General features: G+C 42.7%; 1 protein-coding gene across 3 annotated transcripts in view; it reads left to right on the top strand.

The window, feature by feature from the left end:
- Positions 1–20,045, top strand: part of KCNH1 (potassium voltage-gated channel subfamily H member 1) — a 421,689-nt gene that overhangs the window by 163,185 nt on the left and 238,459 nt on the right. For all 3 annotated transcript variants that reach the window (XR_007473256.1, XM_004275288.3, XM_004275287.3), the window contains exon 7: positions 17,904–18,333. Coding sequence is in view for 2 of the 3 variants with exons in the window: in XM_004275288.3 (XP_004275336.1) it covers positions 17,904–18,333 (430 nt within the window). In the remaining variant the exon portion in view is untranslated. The remainder of the gene's footprint in view (positions 1–17,903; positions 18,334–20,045) is intronic.

Below are 20,045 nucleotides of genomic sequence, written 5' to 3'. Positions count from 1 at the left end.
ATCAACATGGGTTTGAACTGTGTGGGTCTATTTATATGCAGATTTTAAAAAATAAATACTATGGTTCTACCCAATCCACAATTGGTTGAATCCGCCAGTGCGGAACAGTGGATATGGAAGGCTAACCATAAAGATATACACAGATTTTCGACTGCTCGGGGGATTGACACCCCTAACCCCTGCATTGTTCAAGAATCGACTGGATAGGGTTTGGTTCTATCCTCAGTTTCTGGCATTCACTAGGGGTCTTGGAATGTACCCCCACAGGTAAGGAGGAACTACTATAAATGCTCTGGAGAAAAATGAAACAGGGAAGGGGATAGGGTATGTTAGAGAGAGAAGTAAATCTGAGATTTCTGGGGGCTGCGGAGGGGAGAATGGGGAATCCTTGTTTCATGGATACAGTGAGCTCTCCCTGCACCTTTGTTGTTTTATCTGTAAGATGGTGGATGTGGGCTCTGTGATCCCTGCGGTCCCCTCCTGAGCCAAACTTCTGTCATCCCAGGACTCCTGAGTGAGGCTTATGTCCTGCATTTAGGTTTGGGCCATTTAGTGGTCCCACCCTTTGGCAGCTTCCTTTGGCCATCTGCTTCCTGGGCTGGAGAACCATGGCTCTGTTCACCTGCCTGGAGGCCTTTGCAGCTGAGAGCTCTTTTCTGTATAAATATGGGACTGTCCTACTATCACCAGGAAGGGACTTAAATTACTGTCTCTAAATGCATCATGACTTTAAAAACCATTTATAAATAATATCAACAGTGCCACCAGCACTCACTTGTAGAGCTTTAGATTTTAATTTTCCAAAAGATGTCCCTATGAATTTTTTTGCTGTAGCCTCACTATAGCTCTGTGTACCAGCTGAGAGTTGGAAGACCTGCAAAATGGCCCCAGCTTGGCCACTGGCCTTTGGGTTAGTCTCTTCCCCTCTCTGGGCATCAGTGGCTTTGGCGAAGTGATTTGAATAATAAACAGCACTTAAAGAACTGGAGCCAGTTTCCTGTCACTGGGACTGTTACGTGTGGGGAACCCATAGTTACGGGATCTCCAAGGAACTTGCATGAGGTGCTGCCCTGGGTAGTGCTGGGATGCCATTCTGCCTGTCTGCAGGTTGGTCACCTTTTAAGAACCCAGAGTCCTCAGTCTGTACAAATACAGCACAGTTCCAATCTAAGCTTTTTCGTGTCATTGGTTTTTAGGTGATTGAAGGAGCGTCATCTTTTCATTCTACCACTGCTTTTGTTTTTTACTTTTTCATTCTGCTACTTGCTGTATATACACACAGCCTACTCGCTGCTAGAAGAGAAGGTGGCAATCATCAGTCTCTCCTACTGTAGCCAAGTTGGCTTTGGGGGAGGACTTCCTGAGTGAATGGAGGAAAAGAGCAGGCTCGTTGTGTCTTTGGAACAGCCGCGGAAGGGTTTGATTTTATTGCTTGTTTTTAAAATCTGATTGCAGCTCATCATCCCCCATGGTTGCTTGTCCATCAGTTAATTCATAGTCCATACATTTATATAAAATGGAGAGAATTATACTATTTATCCTATAGGATAGTTATAAGAATCAAGTGAGTTAATGCATATAAGAGTTAGGACTGCTTGGCGTATTGCAAGTGCTTAATGAATTATTGTGGTTATTATTTGTTATGACTTAGCATGGGGTTGACAGGTCAGGGTCTATACACTACTTTTCCATCGCAATAAACTTGTAGGTGGCATGTTTGTTATTTTAATAATTTCTAATCATTGTAGTCAAAGTGCTAGATCTTTAAAGCGCATTTAGAAATACAAATACCTAGGTGTAAGTTGTGTTCTATTAGTTTTCCAGATATCCTCGGGCTTTCATATCCTTATCAGGTGTATGGCCAGGCCACTCAACATGGCTGTTCTCTTGCTCTTTGTATGCCCTCTGACCCAGTCCCCGCTTCACCTGCACCCTACTCACATGAGCGTGCTTGTCCCCACCCCAGCTGGCGATTGTTCTAATGCTTAGGCCAGAACAGGTCCACCTGCTAGCTTATTAAAGGAAGGTATCTGCCCTTGTGTTGGTCGTTAACCTGAGAGGCTGTGAGGGAGGAGCCTCAGCTGCTGGTTTCCCTGGTAACTGATGAGCCAACCTGAACGTCACTTCCGCTATAAATGCTAGCCTGCGATGCTGCCATGTTCTGCCTGCTGCTTGCTGTGTGTGATGTGGTGTTGCTCAGGACCTTCTGCCTCAGCCTGCGTAAGAGTCCCTTGTCCAGTAATCCATTGATGTCTCTTTTGCTGTCTCTGGGCTCTTTCTTCGGTCTTGAGGCTGGGCAGTTACAAAGCTTGGGGGTTGCAGCCCAACATCAGGCGAGACTGACTTTCACCTACCCCTGGGGCTCTGCCTCTCCCGTTGTGGAGTACAGGCTCCGGACGCGCGCAGGCTCAGCGGCCATGGCTCACGGGCCCAGCTGCTCCGCGGCATGTGGGATCTTCCCAGACCAGGGCAGGCGGACTCTCAACCACTGCGCCACCAGGGAAGCCTGTCTTTTTCTTTTTTCTTTGGCTGAATTTTTACAGCTGAAGGAAAGCAAGCCGACCATTTCTTGAGTAATGACAACAACAGCTAATACTTCTGTGAGCATTAACCCTGTGTAAATGCATTTCCTCCGCTTTACAGGTGAAGAAATGAGGCTCAGAGGTTGAGTAACCTACTAGGGTCACAGAGTTAGTAAGAGCATGGCAGAGGCAGGGCCTGGCCCCAAGCCTGAGTCCTATATGTGGCTTTGTGTGTACATGGGACCTCCTCATGGTGGCTTTTTTTTTTTTTTCCTAATGAGAAAATAATTTCTTTTCTCTGTGGCTTCTCTTTTTCCCCAAAGTTGTAGTTGCTGATTAGTTTAACCACAGAGAATGGTGATTATCTTTACTTACTTCCACCTGCTTCCGTAAAGTTTGGAGCTCTATACTTACCAGAAGCCTCTTTAAGGAGCCATAGTTTTTCCTTACAATATTCCTACAGAGACTTACTCTCAGAGGGCCAGATGTTAGTAGAGTGAAGCTCTGTGTCTGTCATTGCTTCATGGAATGGAAGAGTCTAGAATGATCCCATCACCACTCACTGCTGAGGCTGCATGGAGGAATAGCCCTTGAGGGCTTTCAATCTGTTGTGAAGATGGGACAGAGTTAAAACCATGAACGATATTAGAGGCGAAGCACAGACCCTTCTTCTAGCCAAAAGGGAGTTCTTATTACCTTAAACCTAGGATTCCCTGAATTTAGGACCATGCTGTCATCTGAGAGTCTTCTGTTTCTCCCCCTCCCTTTCTCAGTGCCCTGTGTGTCAGTAACATCGAGAAGTGTCCTGGGGCTAAGCTGACCCCGTAGCCTGCGCCAGGGACCCTTCTTTGAGTTCCCTGTGGTCCCTCAGAAGTGTGCCCAGCAGCTTGTGTAGCTCTCGTCCTGGAATGCTCTGTGCCCTGGGGCTTGTGCTTGCTCAATGCAGGTGAGCTAGTTCCTGAGCTCTGGGAATACTTCACACCTGCCCCAGTTCTCACAGTTACAACCTGGGTGTGTGGGCTACTGGCCTGCTGTTTGCTCTGCCAGGCTCCCCAAACCTCAGGAACCTTTCCCACATCTAAACCAGCTGCGTGAGTCATCCCTCCTCGCCACCCTGGTGGAGGCCTCAAGGCCATACCCCACGTTCCCAGTGCTTGTCACGAGGCTATACATTTGGGGGCTACTTTATAGCTTTTGGGGTCTTCTGGGGTCTTTTTGAAGCTTGGTTTTGGGTGAAGATGAGAATGAAGTGGATCATGTCTGGGGAAGGAGGGTGTCTTTTAAGCCACATTAGATTGCATAGGGAATGATCTGCACCTCTCCTCTCCATGAATTAGTGTCATCACCTGTGGTCTGGAGGCCCAACCGAGTCTTCACATGTCGCTAGTTAAGATGATGCTTTCATAATATCAGTGTTGTTTCCTGTCAAGAGCTCTGGCCAGACAATGATTTGTGAACCAGTGCGCTACTTGGGCCCCAGTGCTGAGAACTCCTACAGACATGACCCTCCTGGAAGTCACTGGGATTTTCACCTGTGCCATTGATTTGACTTAAATTCTCTGATAATTTAAATCAGCCTAAAGCAGATTGAGGGCATGGCTGATTCTGCAGCAATATCAGACTTGCAGACACAACATAATTTTATTGCTTCCTTCATAGGAGAGAAAGTACAGTCTAGGCTACTTGGATTCATTTCACTTCCCTGCAAGAAGAAAACCTGAGATTACTATTCTGAGAAAGACAGAGACATGGCTTGATAAAACCAGATTCTGTATACTATATCCTTTGGATTTTATTTGGCCAGTGATAACGATTTCCATTTTTGGAGCCTCTAGAAAGGAAAAGAGCCTGATGGTATAATATCACAACTAAATACATAGTTTATTTTATGGTTTGAATTGTAAACAGAAGGAAAGTGGATGGTTTTAAGCAAAATTTCTAAACTTCCTTCAGTGATTGTTTTCTAAGACTGCAGATATGCCTTTTGGATACATTATTGGATTAAACGAATGGAAGGTTGCAAGCTATCCCATTTCTGGCTAAAAGCTCCCTTACACTTCCTAACCACATCCTTCCCCTGAATATGGTCCACAGACCTGTTAGGTGAACTAGAAACAAATTCCGTTTATGCACCACCCCCAGACTTGTGCTCTTTCAGTCTTTATAGTGGCAGCTAACTTGTGTTTGCTGCCACATTGCAGTCTGTGTTTTCAGGCTGTGTCATTTGCAGGCTGTATTCTTCTCTGTGGTCTGATCGTAGGCACTGTGAGGGCAGGGGATTGTGTCTGCCTTGGTTTTGTATCACTGGTAGCTCTGGGCTATGTCTTCCTATACTAAGTTTTCAGGAAATGACTGAATCAAATTAAATGAGAGTAAAGTAAAATGTTGAAGGAATGAAAGGGAAGCAAGTTATATTTAAGCTTCAGGGAGTAACCTCCAATAAGATCTGGTAAGCCAGTTTATTCCATTATGCAGTTAAAATGGACCTGCAGTTCTCAGAGTGGTGGGATCATCATGGAACATTTATTTTTGAAGTCATCTCTGTTTTAAAGATAACAAACAAACCAAGCTCTGTTAATAAAGTAGTAAATCCTTATAACAGACCTCTAGACTTACTACTGTCACTTCTCCTTGGAGAAAGTCTCAGGGTGAGTTTCCATTCAACAAACACTTATTGAACATCTGCAAGGTGCTAGAACTCAAAAGACGGGAAATTAAAGGTGGAGTCTTTAGAGCAGAGGGTTAAAAGCATACTCTTGGGAGTCAGTTGGTCAGCGTTCAGATTGCAGTTCTGCTACTTTCTACCTGTGTGATTCTGGACAAACGATTCTATCGGTTTCTTCATTTGTAAATTGGATATATAATATACCTACCTCACAAGATTAAGAGGTTTAAATGAGATAATGCTTGTAAAGCCCTTACTGTGTCTGGCACTTAGTAAGTACTCAATAAATTGCTATTTTCATTAAATTAAAATAATTAACTGTTACTCTCATGGAAGGTGTGTTTCCTGATCTCAGGGGCCTGCCAACCTAATATAAAGACCATGTGACCCTCCTACCCCGGAACATGTGGTACTTGCTGCTCCCTCTGTCTGGAGCATGCTTTCCTTAGATGCTCCGGTGGCTCAAATTCTCATCTCCACTAACTGTTACTTAAATGCCAAGATCTCAGTGAAGTTTTCCTTCACAGCCGTATTTAACACTGAGTGTCACCCCCTCTTCCTGGCACTCCTTATTTTCATTTCCTGCTAGTTTTTCATCTTATTGTCATAACATATAACATACCATTTATTTTACTTATTTTGCTTATTGTCTGTCTTTCCCGATTGAATGAAAGTGCCAGAAGGGTGAGGATATTGGTCTAGTTCATCACTCATCTATTATCAGTGTTTGAAACCATGTTTGCTTCATATTACACGTGCTCAGTAAGTATTTGTTGGAAGAATGAATCAAGGACCAGTCACGGGAATCTAGTGCAGGGCATGTTGAACTCTGCCTTTGGGTATCAGGAAAGGCATCATGGGAGAGATGACTGTGTTACGTGTTAGACTAGCAGTTCTCAACCTTTCTCCCACTAAGACCCTGTATTAGTCAGGGACCTACAGAGAAACAACCAGTAGGATGTATATATATTATAAATATATAAAAATCTTATCACTATCTATGATCAGGATTATTGGCTTATGGTGATTATGGCGCTGAGAAGCCCCATAATCCACCATTTGCAAGCCGGAGACCCAGGAGACGTGGTTAACGTCTAGTCTGAGTGCAGGAGAAGACTGATATCCCAGCTTGAAAGCAGTCAGAGAGCATGAATTCTCCCTTATGCGACTTTTAGTTCAATTCAGGCCTCCAGTGGATTGGACGAGGCCTGCCCACACTAGGGAGAGTGATCTACTTTACTCAGTCTGTTGATTCATCTCACTCCAGAGTCACCCTCACAGACACACCCAGAATAATGTTTAACCAAATATCTGGGCACCCTGTGTCCCAGTCAAGTGGACACATACAGTTAACCATCACGGACACTCAGTGGATTATGTTCCTGAATATGATATCAGATCCACAGTTTCTAGGGTGCCACCGTGCCTATACTCCTTTTTCTGCGGGTCAAGAAAGCAAATTAGAATTCAAACAAGAGAGTAATACTATTATTGGGATACATTTGAGTTCACTCTAATATTTATTTTAAAAGGTGAACTACTTTTAAACTTGATACAGTCACAATTTTAGTAATAAATATGTGAGTCATCCTACCACTGGGGTGTTGAGAAATGTCCTTAAGGATGGGTAAGGGTTTGCCAGGCAGACAACCAGGGTTGAGTCTGAAGTCACAGCATGTGTGAAGGCATGAGGGCATAGTGTGATTGTGGAATCACAAATAATTTGATATGATTAAAGCAGAGGATGCCTGGGAGGGAAGCAGTGAACGATGAAGCTGTCCAAGACCAAATTACAAAGGCATTTTTTTTTGCTCAACGAATGGAATTTTATTCAGAAGACAATGAAAGCCATTGAATGGTTCTAAGCAGGGTTGGGTCATATTTTAAAACTTGTATTTAATTATTCTTATAATTTAAGTTTTAAAATTTTTGGATAAACAAAAATTCACATGGTATAACATTCAAAAGGATATTACAATGAAGAATCTCCCTTCCTGGGACCATGAGTGTTTCTAGTATCTTATGTATAGTTCCATAGATATTATGTGTACAGACAAGAAAATATTTTTCTGTTTTTATCCAAATGGCAGCAAATTATGCATTGGAATACTGCTATGCCTTAACATCACGCTTGTAAAAAGAACATTCAATTAAAAGTTTGCATAGCTAAGATGAAGACATCTAGTTTTTCACTTGGGAGACTGTATACCTTGGGCACATTCTCCAGGCTGGGGAATAGGAGCTGGGCTGAGGGTTAGACATGTCAGACTGAGGAAGCCATGGGGTATGCCAGTGACATGCCCACAGGGGTCTTAAGGTCAGGAGAAATGTCTGGTTTGGAAAGATGGATTTATAGGTAGTTAGTATATAGATGGTGGTTAAAGCCACATTAATGGATGCAGCTGCCCAGGGAAAGGGGTATATTGCGAAGAGAAGAAGGCCAAGAGCAATGCTTTGGGGAATTATTGTTATAAAGCAGAAACTAACACACCATTGTAAAGCAATTATACTCCAATGAAGATGTTAAAAAAAAAAAAAAAAAAAAAGACGTGTTGTGGGAACTAAGGGAGGCAAGTCCATCCCACATTGTGGTAGTAGTCAGGGTTCAAGTCTGGCTAATGTAAGGAGGAAAAAGTTTATTCAGTTATGACACAGGATAACCACTTTTGGATTGGGCTTTTTTATTCCTTATGTTGTTTGTGAATATACCTATATGGTTGCCTGTTGTTGTGATCATGCTTTGCCACTGTTGCATAGGATTCCATAGTGTAAACATGTAACTATTAATTTATTCCAATGTGTATTACAATATGAGTGATTTTCAGTTTGTGTCTATTGAGAATAGCACTGGTCTATAAATTCTAGAACTTGAGGAAAAAAAAAAAAAGGATGTTAGGTACAGAAAACATTTGGAGGCTATGCTGCTAGGAACAATGCCCTAGATCATATAGCAGAGCTGGTCCAGTGAACATACCACTGCTGTTGATACTGGACATGGACTCGAAACATGCAGTGCTGACAGCACATCAGTGGACCCTGGGTATCAATTCCAGAATTGCTCCTGCTGCTTCTGGAAACTGGGTGATGCTGCCATGCTCTTGCAAAAGGGGTCCTGCACACTTCCTCCATTGGATACCATCCAGCAACTGGGGTGGGTGTCTCTGATGGGCAGGTTCTAGGTCATGTGCTTGCCCATTAGCTGCAAAGGAAGCTGCAGAGGAAGGTTTATGGTGTCTTCAACTTCTGGGTGGGAGGTGAGCTCTATTTTGTAAGATGGTGATTCCCCAAACATAGGCAGACAGTGTAGACCCTGTGTGGCCATGAAGAATGTCACATGCCCATTACAGGTATCAAACGCTGAAGGTATGACAATTAGAAGGTGACTGGTGACCTTTGAGACAGTAGAGTCTGGGAAGTGGTGCGAGTGGACATTTGAGTACAGTGGGTTGGGAAATGAGGAAACTGAGCCATTGTGTGTTGATTATGGTTTCAGGAAGAGAAGGAGAGTTAATATATCTGGAGAGTTGCATAGGACTAGAGACGGTAGTATGATTATAGTCAAGAGAAATGAGTCTGTGAAGGGGAGCTTTCAAGACAAAGGAAGGGAATAGAGGGAAGGGTGAATGGTTGATGGGATGATGTTCCTGGGTGGGTGAGGAGTGAGTTTTGGTCCAGTGTGGAAGGATGGTGCAAATGCTCATGCTCGTGTTTGTGAAGGTGGAATGTAGATGAGAATTGATACTCATGGCCTCTGCTCTCTCTCTGAATTGGGGAGATAATGTTGGCTGAGAATAAGAAGGCACAGGTCAGGTGGGATGTTGAAGAGAGTAGTGAAGATTTGGAATAGCTGTTGATGGGAATGGGAGAGGGGGTTGCTCGATGGAAGAGGAGAAGGATGGGTGCGAAACATCTGGGGACTTAGCTGAGAATGGAAATGATAGCTCAGTCCCTGCGCTGCTGGGTTTGGCAGGGCAAGTGGGGCGGGAGGGCAAGGAGAGAGATTGTGAGGGTTGGAGGAGGGTACTTGAAGTGATGCAACAGGGTCGAGTATGATGCGAAAGGAGGTGAAATCTGGAGACAGCTGATGGTTGGGAAAAAAAAGATGGTGGTAGAGATATGAAAGAGAAGCCCAAGAGCAGGTTGGATGTGATAAAGTGGGAGGAATGGAAGTGTGTAGTCATTGTGTTGAATGCTGGTGTGTAAGATTTCAGAGATGGAGCAGTTCCCAGTGATGACCAGGCCTGGAGCGGGGTGGGGGGCGTTGAAGGTCACTGGGAGTAGAGAGACTGGAGTGTTGAATGATTTTTCCCCATGAACATTAAAGTTTCCCATGCTGATAGCAGGAGATGGGCTGGCAGCCAGGTGATGAAAGGGGGAGGGACAGAGAAGTTGATAAATAGGATAATTAATAAAAGATGAAGCCCAAGTTCTGGCATATTTGTAAGCATTCAATAGATGTTAACTATCAATAATCAGATGACAGTAATGAGGAGGTGGTATTGCTGGATGGCATGAATCTTAAAGAAGGCGAGAAGGCGAGTTTCTTTTTCTTTTTCTTTTGAGTGTCAAACAACTCTTAACAGGAAGATGCAAGTGTGGAGTTTGAAACTCCCTACTCCTAACTCCAGGATGGGGAAAAGCAAGGTGCTTGGGAGAGCCAGTTTCAACTAAAGCAGGAAGGTGGTGGGAACAATCCATGAAAATCCTGAGGCTGGGAATTTCTCTATGCATGAGGATAGGTTCTAGAGGACTCTGAGGAAGCATATGAAGGAGACCTTTAGCTGGAGGAGGATGTGGGAGAAGAGTAATTTTGAGTAATGTGAGGTTGAAAGCAATCAAAAAAAATAGAGTGAACCTGCAGAATTTGCTATGGATGCTATATATCACCACACAGACTTGGAAGCCTGGGGAAACTTTTCAGGAACCCGAAAGACTGAGTTGTTCTTTTCAATAACACTTTGTCATCAGTCTGTGACAGTGTTATTTTCATGTGTACGACAGGAAAAAAAAAAAAAGAGCAGAAGATTGATGAATATGGCTAGTTGAGGCAAGGTATAGCCCAAGTTAACAAAATAATTTGGTCTGGGTAAGTAGGCAAAACTTGATAGTTCACACACGAACGAATCTGATAATTACCAAATGTCCATTTCAATCTGAATAACATCAAGATCACTACAACTGAGGTAATTGAGATTTCAGAAGGCTTCCTTCCAGTCGTACTTGTTGGCCTTCAATGGTGAGGCTCACCAGCCCAGGTTCTCACTGTCCTACAGCCATGTGGACTCAACTTGAAATCCTTGGTTCTTCATAACTTTAAGGTTTTGATAAAGAACTCTCTGGAACTATCTAAATGTGAGGCAGGACTTCTGATATAAGAAGTCCCTGGGGAAATGTGATTCTCTACCATATGGTGCTGTCATATTTTTAGCGTACTAAAATTTTAAAAAAGTTTGGAATATTCTATTTATCTAATCCACTGAACTTCAGGCAAATAAGGCAAAAAAAGCAAATTAATAGCTTGAAATGCTTTTAAACAGCTAGAATTCCAACTGTTAGTGCGATAAGAGGGAACTGATGCAAAACCGTGTAATAGAGCATCTGTGTATATACAGATAACACAGTGAGGAAGTGCTTATTTTATATTGTTCCAGAAGCTCATTAAAATGAGAAAGAATTCTCTCATAAGCCAAACTCTTCAATTTAGTTTAGAAAACATTTGAGACCCTCTCTGAGAAGGTGCTGGTTTTAAACCTTGTATAGCTATATTAGTTTCCTAGGGCTGCTGTGACAAATTACCACGAACAGAGTGGCTTAATACAGCAGAAATTTATTATCTCACAGTTCTGGAGGCTAGACATCTAAAATCAAGGTGTCAGCTAGGCCATCCTCTTTTTGAAGGCTCTAGAAGAGAAGCTGTTCCATGCCTTTCTCTTAGCTTCTGGTGTTGCTGGTAATCCTTGGCATTCCTTGGCTTGAAGACATCACTCCAACCTCTGCATTCATAGTCACACGTGTCTTTCTGTGTTTGTCTTATAAGGACACCTGTCATACTGGATTCTGGGTCCACCATATTCCAATATGACCTCATCTTAACTAACTATACCTGCACTTGTGGCCCCATTTCCACATAAGGTTACGTTCTGGGGTTCTGGGGAAGACTTGAATTTGGGGAGGAACACTATTCAACCCAATATAAGAAGCTTCTAAAATGAATAACAAATGGCTTCTACCTTCAGGAAGATGTAGTTCTGATGTAGTTGGGGAACCGGGTATAGGAAACTTTAATGCAAAGTGATGGATACAGAATACCGTGGACACATGGAGGGGTGGGGGATCGGTTGTGACTCCGGGGTGGTCATAGAAGTCTCTAGGGTGGAGGTAGTGGCAGACCTGAACGGAAGGGTAACTAGTGTACCAGCTGGCAGAAATTGGGGACCTGGGCATTCTGGGCTGAGGGAGCAGGCACAGAGATGCCAGTATGCATCCACTGTCTGGGATGCTTGTGTTGTCTGGAGTATATGGCCAGAGGATAGCACAGCCTTTGGGTAGTAGTTGCATGTGATGTGGTGGCCACTGGGAAGGGATGGAGAAGGGAAGAAGGATGAAGTGCGGATGGAGTGTAAGGGAGATGTGAAAGGTGATGGGACCCAGTTGTTCATCTGTGTGAATGCCTGCCACAGAATGGGATCTTCAAGAGGTACGGGAGAGTTCAAGGAGAGGCTGAATGACCATTCCTTAAGGGAGCTCTAGAAGACTTTGCTGGGCTCAGAGGAGCTGGACTAGATGATTTCTATGCTCCCTCTCAGCTCTCAAGTTCTGTGACTATTAGGTAGAAGTATCTCTTCACTAATTATATTAGTTATTAGGCTTTTGCTAATAACTAATTAGTTATTATCTCTCATTAGTTATTAGGCTTTTGCTTCCTCTCTCCTTTCTTTCTATCAAGCATCTTCCACATGGCAGGCACTGAAGATGCAATAGTGAGCAAGAAGACAAAGACAGCACCATTTTAATCTCTTCCCTGTAGCATTAGCACACGGAGTACATAGTCGGTTCTCCATAAATGTTGCTTTGGGTTGAATATGAGTGAGGAAAAAATGACGAGGCAGTCATTTTGCCCTGGGTAATAAGTTCTCCTTCAGAGTAGAACTGCTTTGAAAGATGATTGCAGGAAACTCCTTATGAGGAGGTGGCGAATAAGTGGCTGCTTATATGTGTTTGATTTCTGAGTCATCAAAAAGGCTCCTTTGCCTCCCAGAATATCTCCTTCCAGGCTGTGGGTGTTTTTTTTTTTTTTGCGGTACGCGGGCCTCTCACTGTTGTGGCCTCTCCCGTTGCGGAGCACAGGCTCCGGACGCGCAGGCTCAGCGGCCATGGCTCACGGGCCCAGCCGCTCCGCGGCATGTGGGATCCTCCCGGACCGGGGCACAAACCCGTGTCCCCTGCATCGGCAGGCGGACTCTCAACCACTGCGCCACCAGGGAGGCCCACTGTGGGTGTTTTTAATTCCACTATTGGAAGCTGGTTTCCCTCTGATAAAATGCAAATACTCTGTGGAGAGAGGATATCCATTTACCCTCATCCGTCTTTTACACCTTAATATGAGGATTTTCTCATGGCAGATTTTTGAGAAAAGCACATGGAGGGTAAAGGGGAGCCAGGGGATGAATACTGGACATGCCAACGGTAAACTTCATCATAGTTAGCAGTTTGGATGAACCGACCCTGGGGATGTAGTCCCTTGGCCTAGAAAAACCCATTATTATCTGTTTGCAGGTGTATGTTGGGCCAGAAATGATTATTTCTCTTGTGAGTTTTATGGCTACAAAACTGTTATTTGGTTTTTTTTTTTAATTTTTATTTTATTTTTGGCTGAGTTAGGTCTTTGTTGCTGCACGCGGGCTTTCTCTAGTTGTGGCGAGTGGGGGGCTACTCTGCGTTGTGGTGCGCGGGCTTCTCTTGTTGCAGAGCATGGGAATCTAGGTGTGCGGGCTTCAGTAGTTGTGGCACATGGGCCCAGCAGTTGGGGCTCACATGCTCTAGAGCTCGGGCTCCGTAGTTGTGGTGCATGGGCTTAGTTGCTTTGCGGCATGTGGGATCTTTCTGGACCAGGGATCGAACCCATGTCCCCTGCATTGGCAGGCGGATTCCTCTTTTTTTTTTTTTAGCAGTACGCGGGCCTCTCACTGTTGTGGCCTCTTCCGTTGCGGAGCACAGGCTCCGGATGTGCAGGCTCAGCGGCCATGGCTCACGGGCCCAGCCACTCTGCGGCATGTGGGATCTTCCCAGACCGGGGCACGAACCCGTGTCCCCTGCATCAGCAGGTGGACTCTCAACCACTGCACCACCAGGGAAGCCTGCAGGCAGATTCTTAATCACTGTGCCACTAGGGAAGTCCCCGTTTGTTTGTTCTTTTTTTAAAGGGCAATAAATCCTACCTCCTTCACCCCTACCTCAGTGAAATAATTTGTGGTAACCTGATCTGTGGTTTTTATTGCCAAGGCTATGCTCCATATGGTTTTAAGTGTTCATTTGTCAGAGACAGCTAATGATAGCTGCTGTAACAAATATCCCCCAAAGTTTCAGTGGCTTACTTCAGAGGTTCCTTTTTTTATTGACATCACAATAGGTTTCAAGATGATTTGGTGGGGGAGGGGGTGTTCCACATAGTCTTCCAGGTACCCCGGGCCCTTCCATGCTGTACATCCACCATCTTCAGTACTTGGCCTCAAGGAACACATGCCAGGGAAAAGAAAAAGCTTGTAGAGAAAGCACACTTAATTTTTAGCTGTCTTGGCTTGGAAGTGACACTCATTTCACCTCACATTCCACTGGCCAGAACTAGTTCCAGAGACCCACCCAGATGGAAAGAGGCTGGGAAATGTGGTTAGCTATGTGCCCAGGAGAAGAAAGCAGCCTTGGTGAGCCTCTGACACAGACTCACTAGAAAGCATTTACACGTTTTCCTTCAGTCTGTGACGTATCCTAACCCTTGGGGGTTGTCATTAAGGGTATGGAGGACAAAAGAGAATAGCAGTGACCTGGAAACTGTCCAGTCCTTAGGATAGTGAAAAGTCATTCATTCTACCTGGTGAAGGGCATCATTCTGCTGCTGGATTTTTGCTACGTAAGGGAGACCGAAGTCTTAGTTCAAAGAAATGTCTTTATGCCATTTGCTTGTTTGTTTGCTTTTTAATAGAAGTAGGAAAAGTTTAATGGAAATCTCCTTTCCCTACACCTTGGAATCACTTTGGAATAGGAGTTTTGAGGTTTTGAATGTTACAGCTTCTGTAATATGTTTCAGTTCCCTTTGGAGATAAAAGTACGTGAGCATTTGGAGAAGATGTAGAGCTCTTCCAGTCCACCTCCCACATTGTCTAGACAAGAGAACTAAGAGGTAGCTGCATTGTCCACATTCACATAGGAAGTTAGTGGCTTACCTGGGCGTCAGACGCCATTTTACAGATTTCTACACTGGTATTCCTGCCCCTACCACAGTGCTATTCCCTAGAGAACTACTATTCGGAGAATAGGCCTGTCCCGGTGGGACTGGAAGGAGGAGGCTTGACCAGGTGAAATCAGTCTTCTTCTGGCTCTGAGATTCTTTGATTGACTGTGATTAAGTACATTGTGTCTGATTGTATCCCTGACCTGAGGGAAGTGATGTAGCCTTCCAAGAATTTGTAACTTTCCTGAGAAAACAGAATCTCAGTTCTTTATTCTTCTCAGCTGTTTCTTTATTTTTATCTTAAAAACTATTTTTTTGTAATTGTAAAGTAAATACATATAAGCGTAACAAAAATATATACAAATATAACAAAAATTGCCTGTAATTCCATAACTTGACAGTGCACCAGTAACCACTGTTAAAGTTTTATGTTTTTCCATGTGTGTTTCCTGTTTTTCAACACATAAATATTTGTATATGTATGCACAATATAGAGTGAAATATACAATATGAAATAAATATGCAACTCTTAAAATATTTCATTACTTAATATGAAATGTTACACAACCCTTAATATTATATTATATTATTTATTTTTAACATCTTTATTGGAGTATAATTGCTTTACAATGGTGTGTTAGTTTCTGCTTTATAACAAACTGAATCAGCTATACATATACATATTGCCCCATATCTCCTCCATCTTGCGTCTCCCTCCCTCCCACCCGCCCTATCCCACCCCTCTAGGTGGTCACAAAGCACTGAGCTGATCTCCCTGTGCTATGCGGCTGCTTCCCACAAGATATCTATTTTACATTTAGTAGTGTATATATGTCCATGCCACTCTCTCACTTTGTCCCAGATTACCCTTCCCCCTCCCCGTATCCTCAAGTCCATTCTCTAGTAGGTCTGCATCTTTATTCCCGTCTTGCCCCTAGGTTCCTCATGACCATTTTTTCTTCTTCTTTTTTTTTTTTATAGATTCCATATATATGTGTTAGCATACGGTATTTGTTTTACTCTTTCTGACTTACTTCACTCTGTATGACAGTCTCTGGGTCCATCCACATCACTACAGATACCTCAGTTTCATTCCATTTTATGGCTGAGTAATATTCCATTGTATATATGTGCCACATCTTCTTTATCCATTCATCTGTTGATGGACACTTAGGTTGCTTCCATGTCCTGGCTATTGTAAATAGAGCTGCAGTGAACATTTTGGTACATGACTCTTTTTGAATTATGGTTTTCTCAGGGTATATGCCCAGTAGTGGGATTGCTGGGTTGTATGATAGTTCTATTTTTAATTTTTTAAGGAACATCCATACTGTTCTCCATAGTGGCTGTATCAATTTACATTCCCACCAACAGTGCAAGAGGTGTGAGATGATATCTCATTGTAGTTTTGATTTGCATTTCTCTAATGATTAATGATGTTGAGCATTGTTTCATGTGTCTGTTGGCAATCTGAATATCTTCTTTGGAGAAATGTCTATTTAGGTCTTCTGCCCATTTTTGGATTGGGTTGTTTGTTTTTTTAGTATTGAGCTGCATGAGCTGCTTGTAAATTTTGGAGATAAATCCTTTGTCAGTTGCTTCATTTGCAAATATTTTCTCCCATTCTGAGGGTTGTCTTTTCGTCTTGTTTATGGTTTCCTTTGCTGTGCAAAAGCTTTTAAGTTTCATTAGGTCCCATTTGTTTATTTTTGATTTTATTTCCATTTCTCTAGGAGGTGGGTCAGAAAGGATCTTACTGTGATTTATGTCATAGAATGTTCTGCCTGTGTTTTCCTCTAAGTGTTTGATGGTGTCTGGCCTTACATTTAGGTCTTTAATCCATTTTGAGTCTATTTTTATGTGTGGTGTTAGGGAGTATTCTAATTTCATTCTTTTACATGTAGCTGTCCAGTTTTCCCAGCACCACTTATTGAAGAGGCTGTCTTTTTTCCACTGTATATTCTTGCCTCCTTTATCAAAGATAAGGTGACCATAGGTGCGTAGGGTTTATCTCTGGACTTTCTATCCTGTTTCATTGATCTATATTTCTGTTTATGTTCCAGTACCATACTGTCTTGATTACTGTGGCTTTGTAGTATAGTCTGAAGTCAGGGAGCCTGATTCCTTCAGCTCTGTTTTTCTTTCTCAAGATTGCTTTGGCTATTCAGGGTATTTTGTGTTTCCATACACATTGTGAAATATTTTTGTTCTAGTTCTGTGAAAAATGCCAGTGGTAGTTTGATAGGGATTGCATTGAATCTGTAGATTGCTTTGGGTAATAGAGTCATTTTCGCAATGTTGATTTTTCCAATCCAAGAACATGGTATATCTCTCCATTTATTTGTATCGTCTTTAATTTCTTTCATCAGTGTCTTATAATTTTCTGCATACAGGTCTTTTGTCTCCTTAGGTAGGTTTATTCCTAGATATTTTATTCTTTTTGTTGCAATGGTAAATGGGAGTGTTTCCTTAATTTCACTTTCGAGTTTTCATCATTAGTGTATAGGAATGCTAGAGATTTCTGTGCATTAATTTTGTATCCTGCTACTTTACCAAATTCATTGATTAGCTCTAGAAGTTTTCTGGTAGCATCTTTAGGATTCTCTATGTATAGTATCATGTCATCTGCAAACAGTGACAGCTTTACTTCTTCTTTTCCAATTTGGATTCCTTTTATTTCTTTTTCTTCTCTGATTGCTGGGGCTAAAACTTCCAAAACTATGTTGAATAAGAGTGGTGAGAGTGGGCAACCTTGTCTTGTTCCTGGCCTTAGTGGAAATGGTTTCAGTTTTTCACCATTGAGGACGATGTGGCTGTGTGTTTGTCATATATGGCCTTTATTATGTTGAGGAAAGTTCCCTCTATGCCTACTTTCTGGAGGGCTTAATATTATTTTAAAATGAGTAATGATATGGAAAAATGCTCATATGTATTTGTATACTTACACACAGTATAATTAGAATAAAATTCCAATTTTATTTGTCTTATTTTTTTATTTGCTTTTTAAAGGAAGTAAAAAACGAAAAAAGCTAATGGAAATCTCCCTTCCATATACCTTGGAAAAACTTCGAATTATATTTTGCATAAGTATACAAATATACATGAGCATTTCTCCATATTATGGCTTACTTTGAAACAATGTTTTTAAGGTTGCCTTTTATTGCATCTCAGGGAATACCTGTGCTGAAAGACCAGCCCTGGTGAGTGGAGGGAAGGAGTTGTTAGTATCATTGTTCTTGGCCCTGACCCTGTGCTCCTCTTCTTCCAGGGCATCAGCAGCCTGTTCAGCTCTCTGAAGGTTGTCCGGCTGCTCCGTCTGGGGCGAGTGGCCCGGAAGCTGGACCACTACATTGAATATGGAGCAGCCGTGCTGGTCCTGCTGGTGTGTGTGTTTGGGCTGGCTGCTCACTGGATGGCCTGCATCTGGTACAGCATCGGGGACTATGAGATCTTTGACGAGGACACGAAGACCATCCGCAACAACAGCTGGCTCTACCAGCTGGCAATGGACATTGGCACCCCTTACCAGTTTAACGGGTCCGGCTCAGGGAAATGGGAAGGGGGTCCCAGCAAGAATTCCGTGTACATCTCCTCGTTGTATTTCACCATGACCAGCCTCACCAGTGTGGGCTTTGGGAACATCGCCCCATCCACAGACATCGAGAAGATCTTTGCAGTGGCCATCATGATGATTGGTTGTAAGTATGCCAGTGGCTGGCGCAAGGGGCAGGGGATGTTATGTTTGTCCATCCTTTCTGTTAGCTGGAAATAGGATAATGGCTACAGTGCCAGCAGGATCAGGGTGGTATAGCTTAAAATAAGGGAGAGATTTTTTTTTTAAAGGCTGGCTTTATAGTTTTCCTGATAATTTAAGCAGTACATGTTTACTGCAAAGAAATTTAGAAAATACAAAAGAGCACAAAGTAGAAAATAATGACCAATCATACATAATTCTACTTCTTAGAGATAACTGCTATTACCTTTTGGTGTTACAGATTATTGTCTATCCATATCTGAACACACAGAAACAGATTTTTATAGTTAAAATGAGATCATGCTATACATCTTGGTAAACTCCTTGTTCATAGAGCAGTGAATTGTGGAAGCCTTTCCATGTCAATTTAAAGATAGCTCTAGATCTGCACCGTCCAATATGGTACTAGAAGAAGAAAGTATGAAAACAAAATCTGAAATATCTCACTAATAATCTTTTGTATTGATTATACAGTAATATTTTTGTTAGAGTGGGTTAAATAAAATATTCTAACACAATAGTTTCATATATCTTTTTGCTTTTTTTAATGTGGCTCCTAGGAAAATTTTAAATCTTATTTCTGTTGGACAGTGCTTATCTAGATCAGCATTTTTGATGTCTGCTTGATGATTGAGAAATTTTCTAAATCCAAAAGAAAAAAAAATCTACAGGAAAGAAAAAAGTCTCTGTTCAGTTGAGAAGTAATGGGTTTTTGGATTAACTTGACTGAAAAACAAACAACCCTAGTTCTTGAGGAAGGTACAGTTGGTCCTCTGTATGCATGGATTCTGCATCCTCGATGTAACCAACCAGGGATTGAAAATATTAGAAAGAAAATTCCAGAAAGTTCCAAAAACTTGAATTTTTGGCATGCCGGCAACTGTTTGCATAGGATTTACATTGTATTTACAACTATTTACATAGCATTTACATTGCATTAGGTATTAAAAGTAATCTAGAGGTCATTTAAAGTATATGGGACGATGTGTATAGCTTATATGCAAATACTATGCCATTTTATATGAGGGACTTAAATATCCGTGGGTTTTGGTATCTGCAAACCTATTCGTCCTGGAACCAATTCCCTGTGGACGGAGGGATGGCTGTACTTAATTTTCAAACACTTAACCATTGACCATTGTGTCGCTGTTGCTGTTGCCAAGTCTGGAAACAGCCTTGGGCTGGAAACAACAATGAACTCCCCTCACTAAAGGGAGACTTAGGAAGTACTGACTAGACCTAACTGGACTGGGGAAAGCACATGAACTTGAGTGGATTGACTCACTGTGAACCTGCTACACGCACCTTGTTGGTGCTTCCATGCCACATTGTGACGTGGGAGAGGACAGTCCTGTGCAGCATCAGTTTGGACGGTAGTCTGGTCACACGCAGGCAGAAACCCTTCTGCTTGATGTGCTCCTTCAGGGTGGTGTTGATGCCTTGTTACGCCAACCAGGGAATTCTAAGGCCAGGGAAACTGAGGCTTCAGTTGGTTTTGCTTTGTCCAACCCATCTGCGACCCAGTGTCCCCTTCTGCAAGTGGATTTTGTTACCACCAAGTGTCCCTTTGCTGCTTGGCGCCTCCTGTTTTGCAATTACCTCGTCAGGTCTGATGCCATCTTTTGCTAAAAGCCCCCTCTTCCAGGCCCGGAGCTT

Source organism: Orcinus orca, chromosome 1 (genome assembly GCF_937001465.1).
Source record: "Orcinus orca chromosome 1, mOrcOrc1.1, whole genome shotgun sequence".
In the NCBI taxonomy this organism is placed as follows: domain Eukaryota; kingdom Metazoa; phylum Chordata; class Mammalia; order Artiodactyla; family Delphinidae; genus Orcinus; species Orcinus orca.
This window is presented reverse-complemented; position numbering and strand designations above follow the sequence as displayed.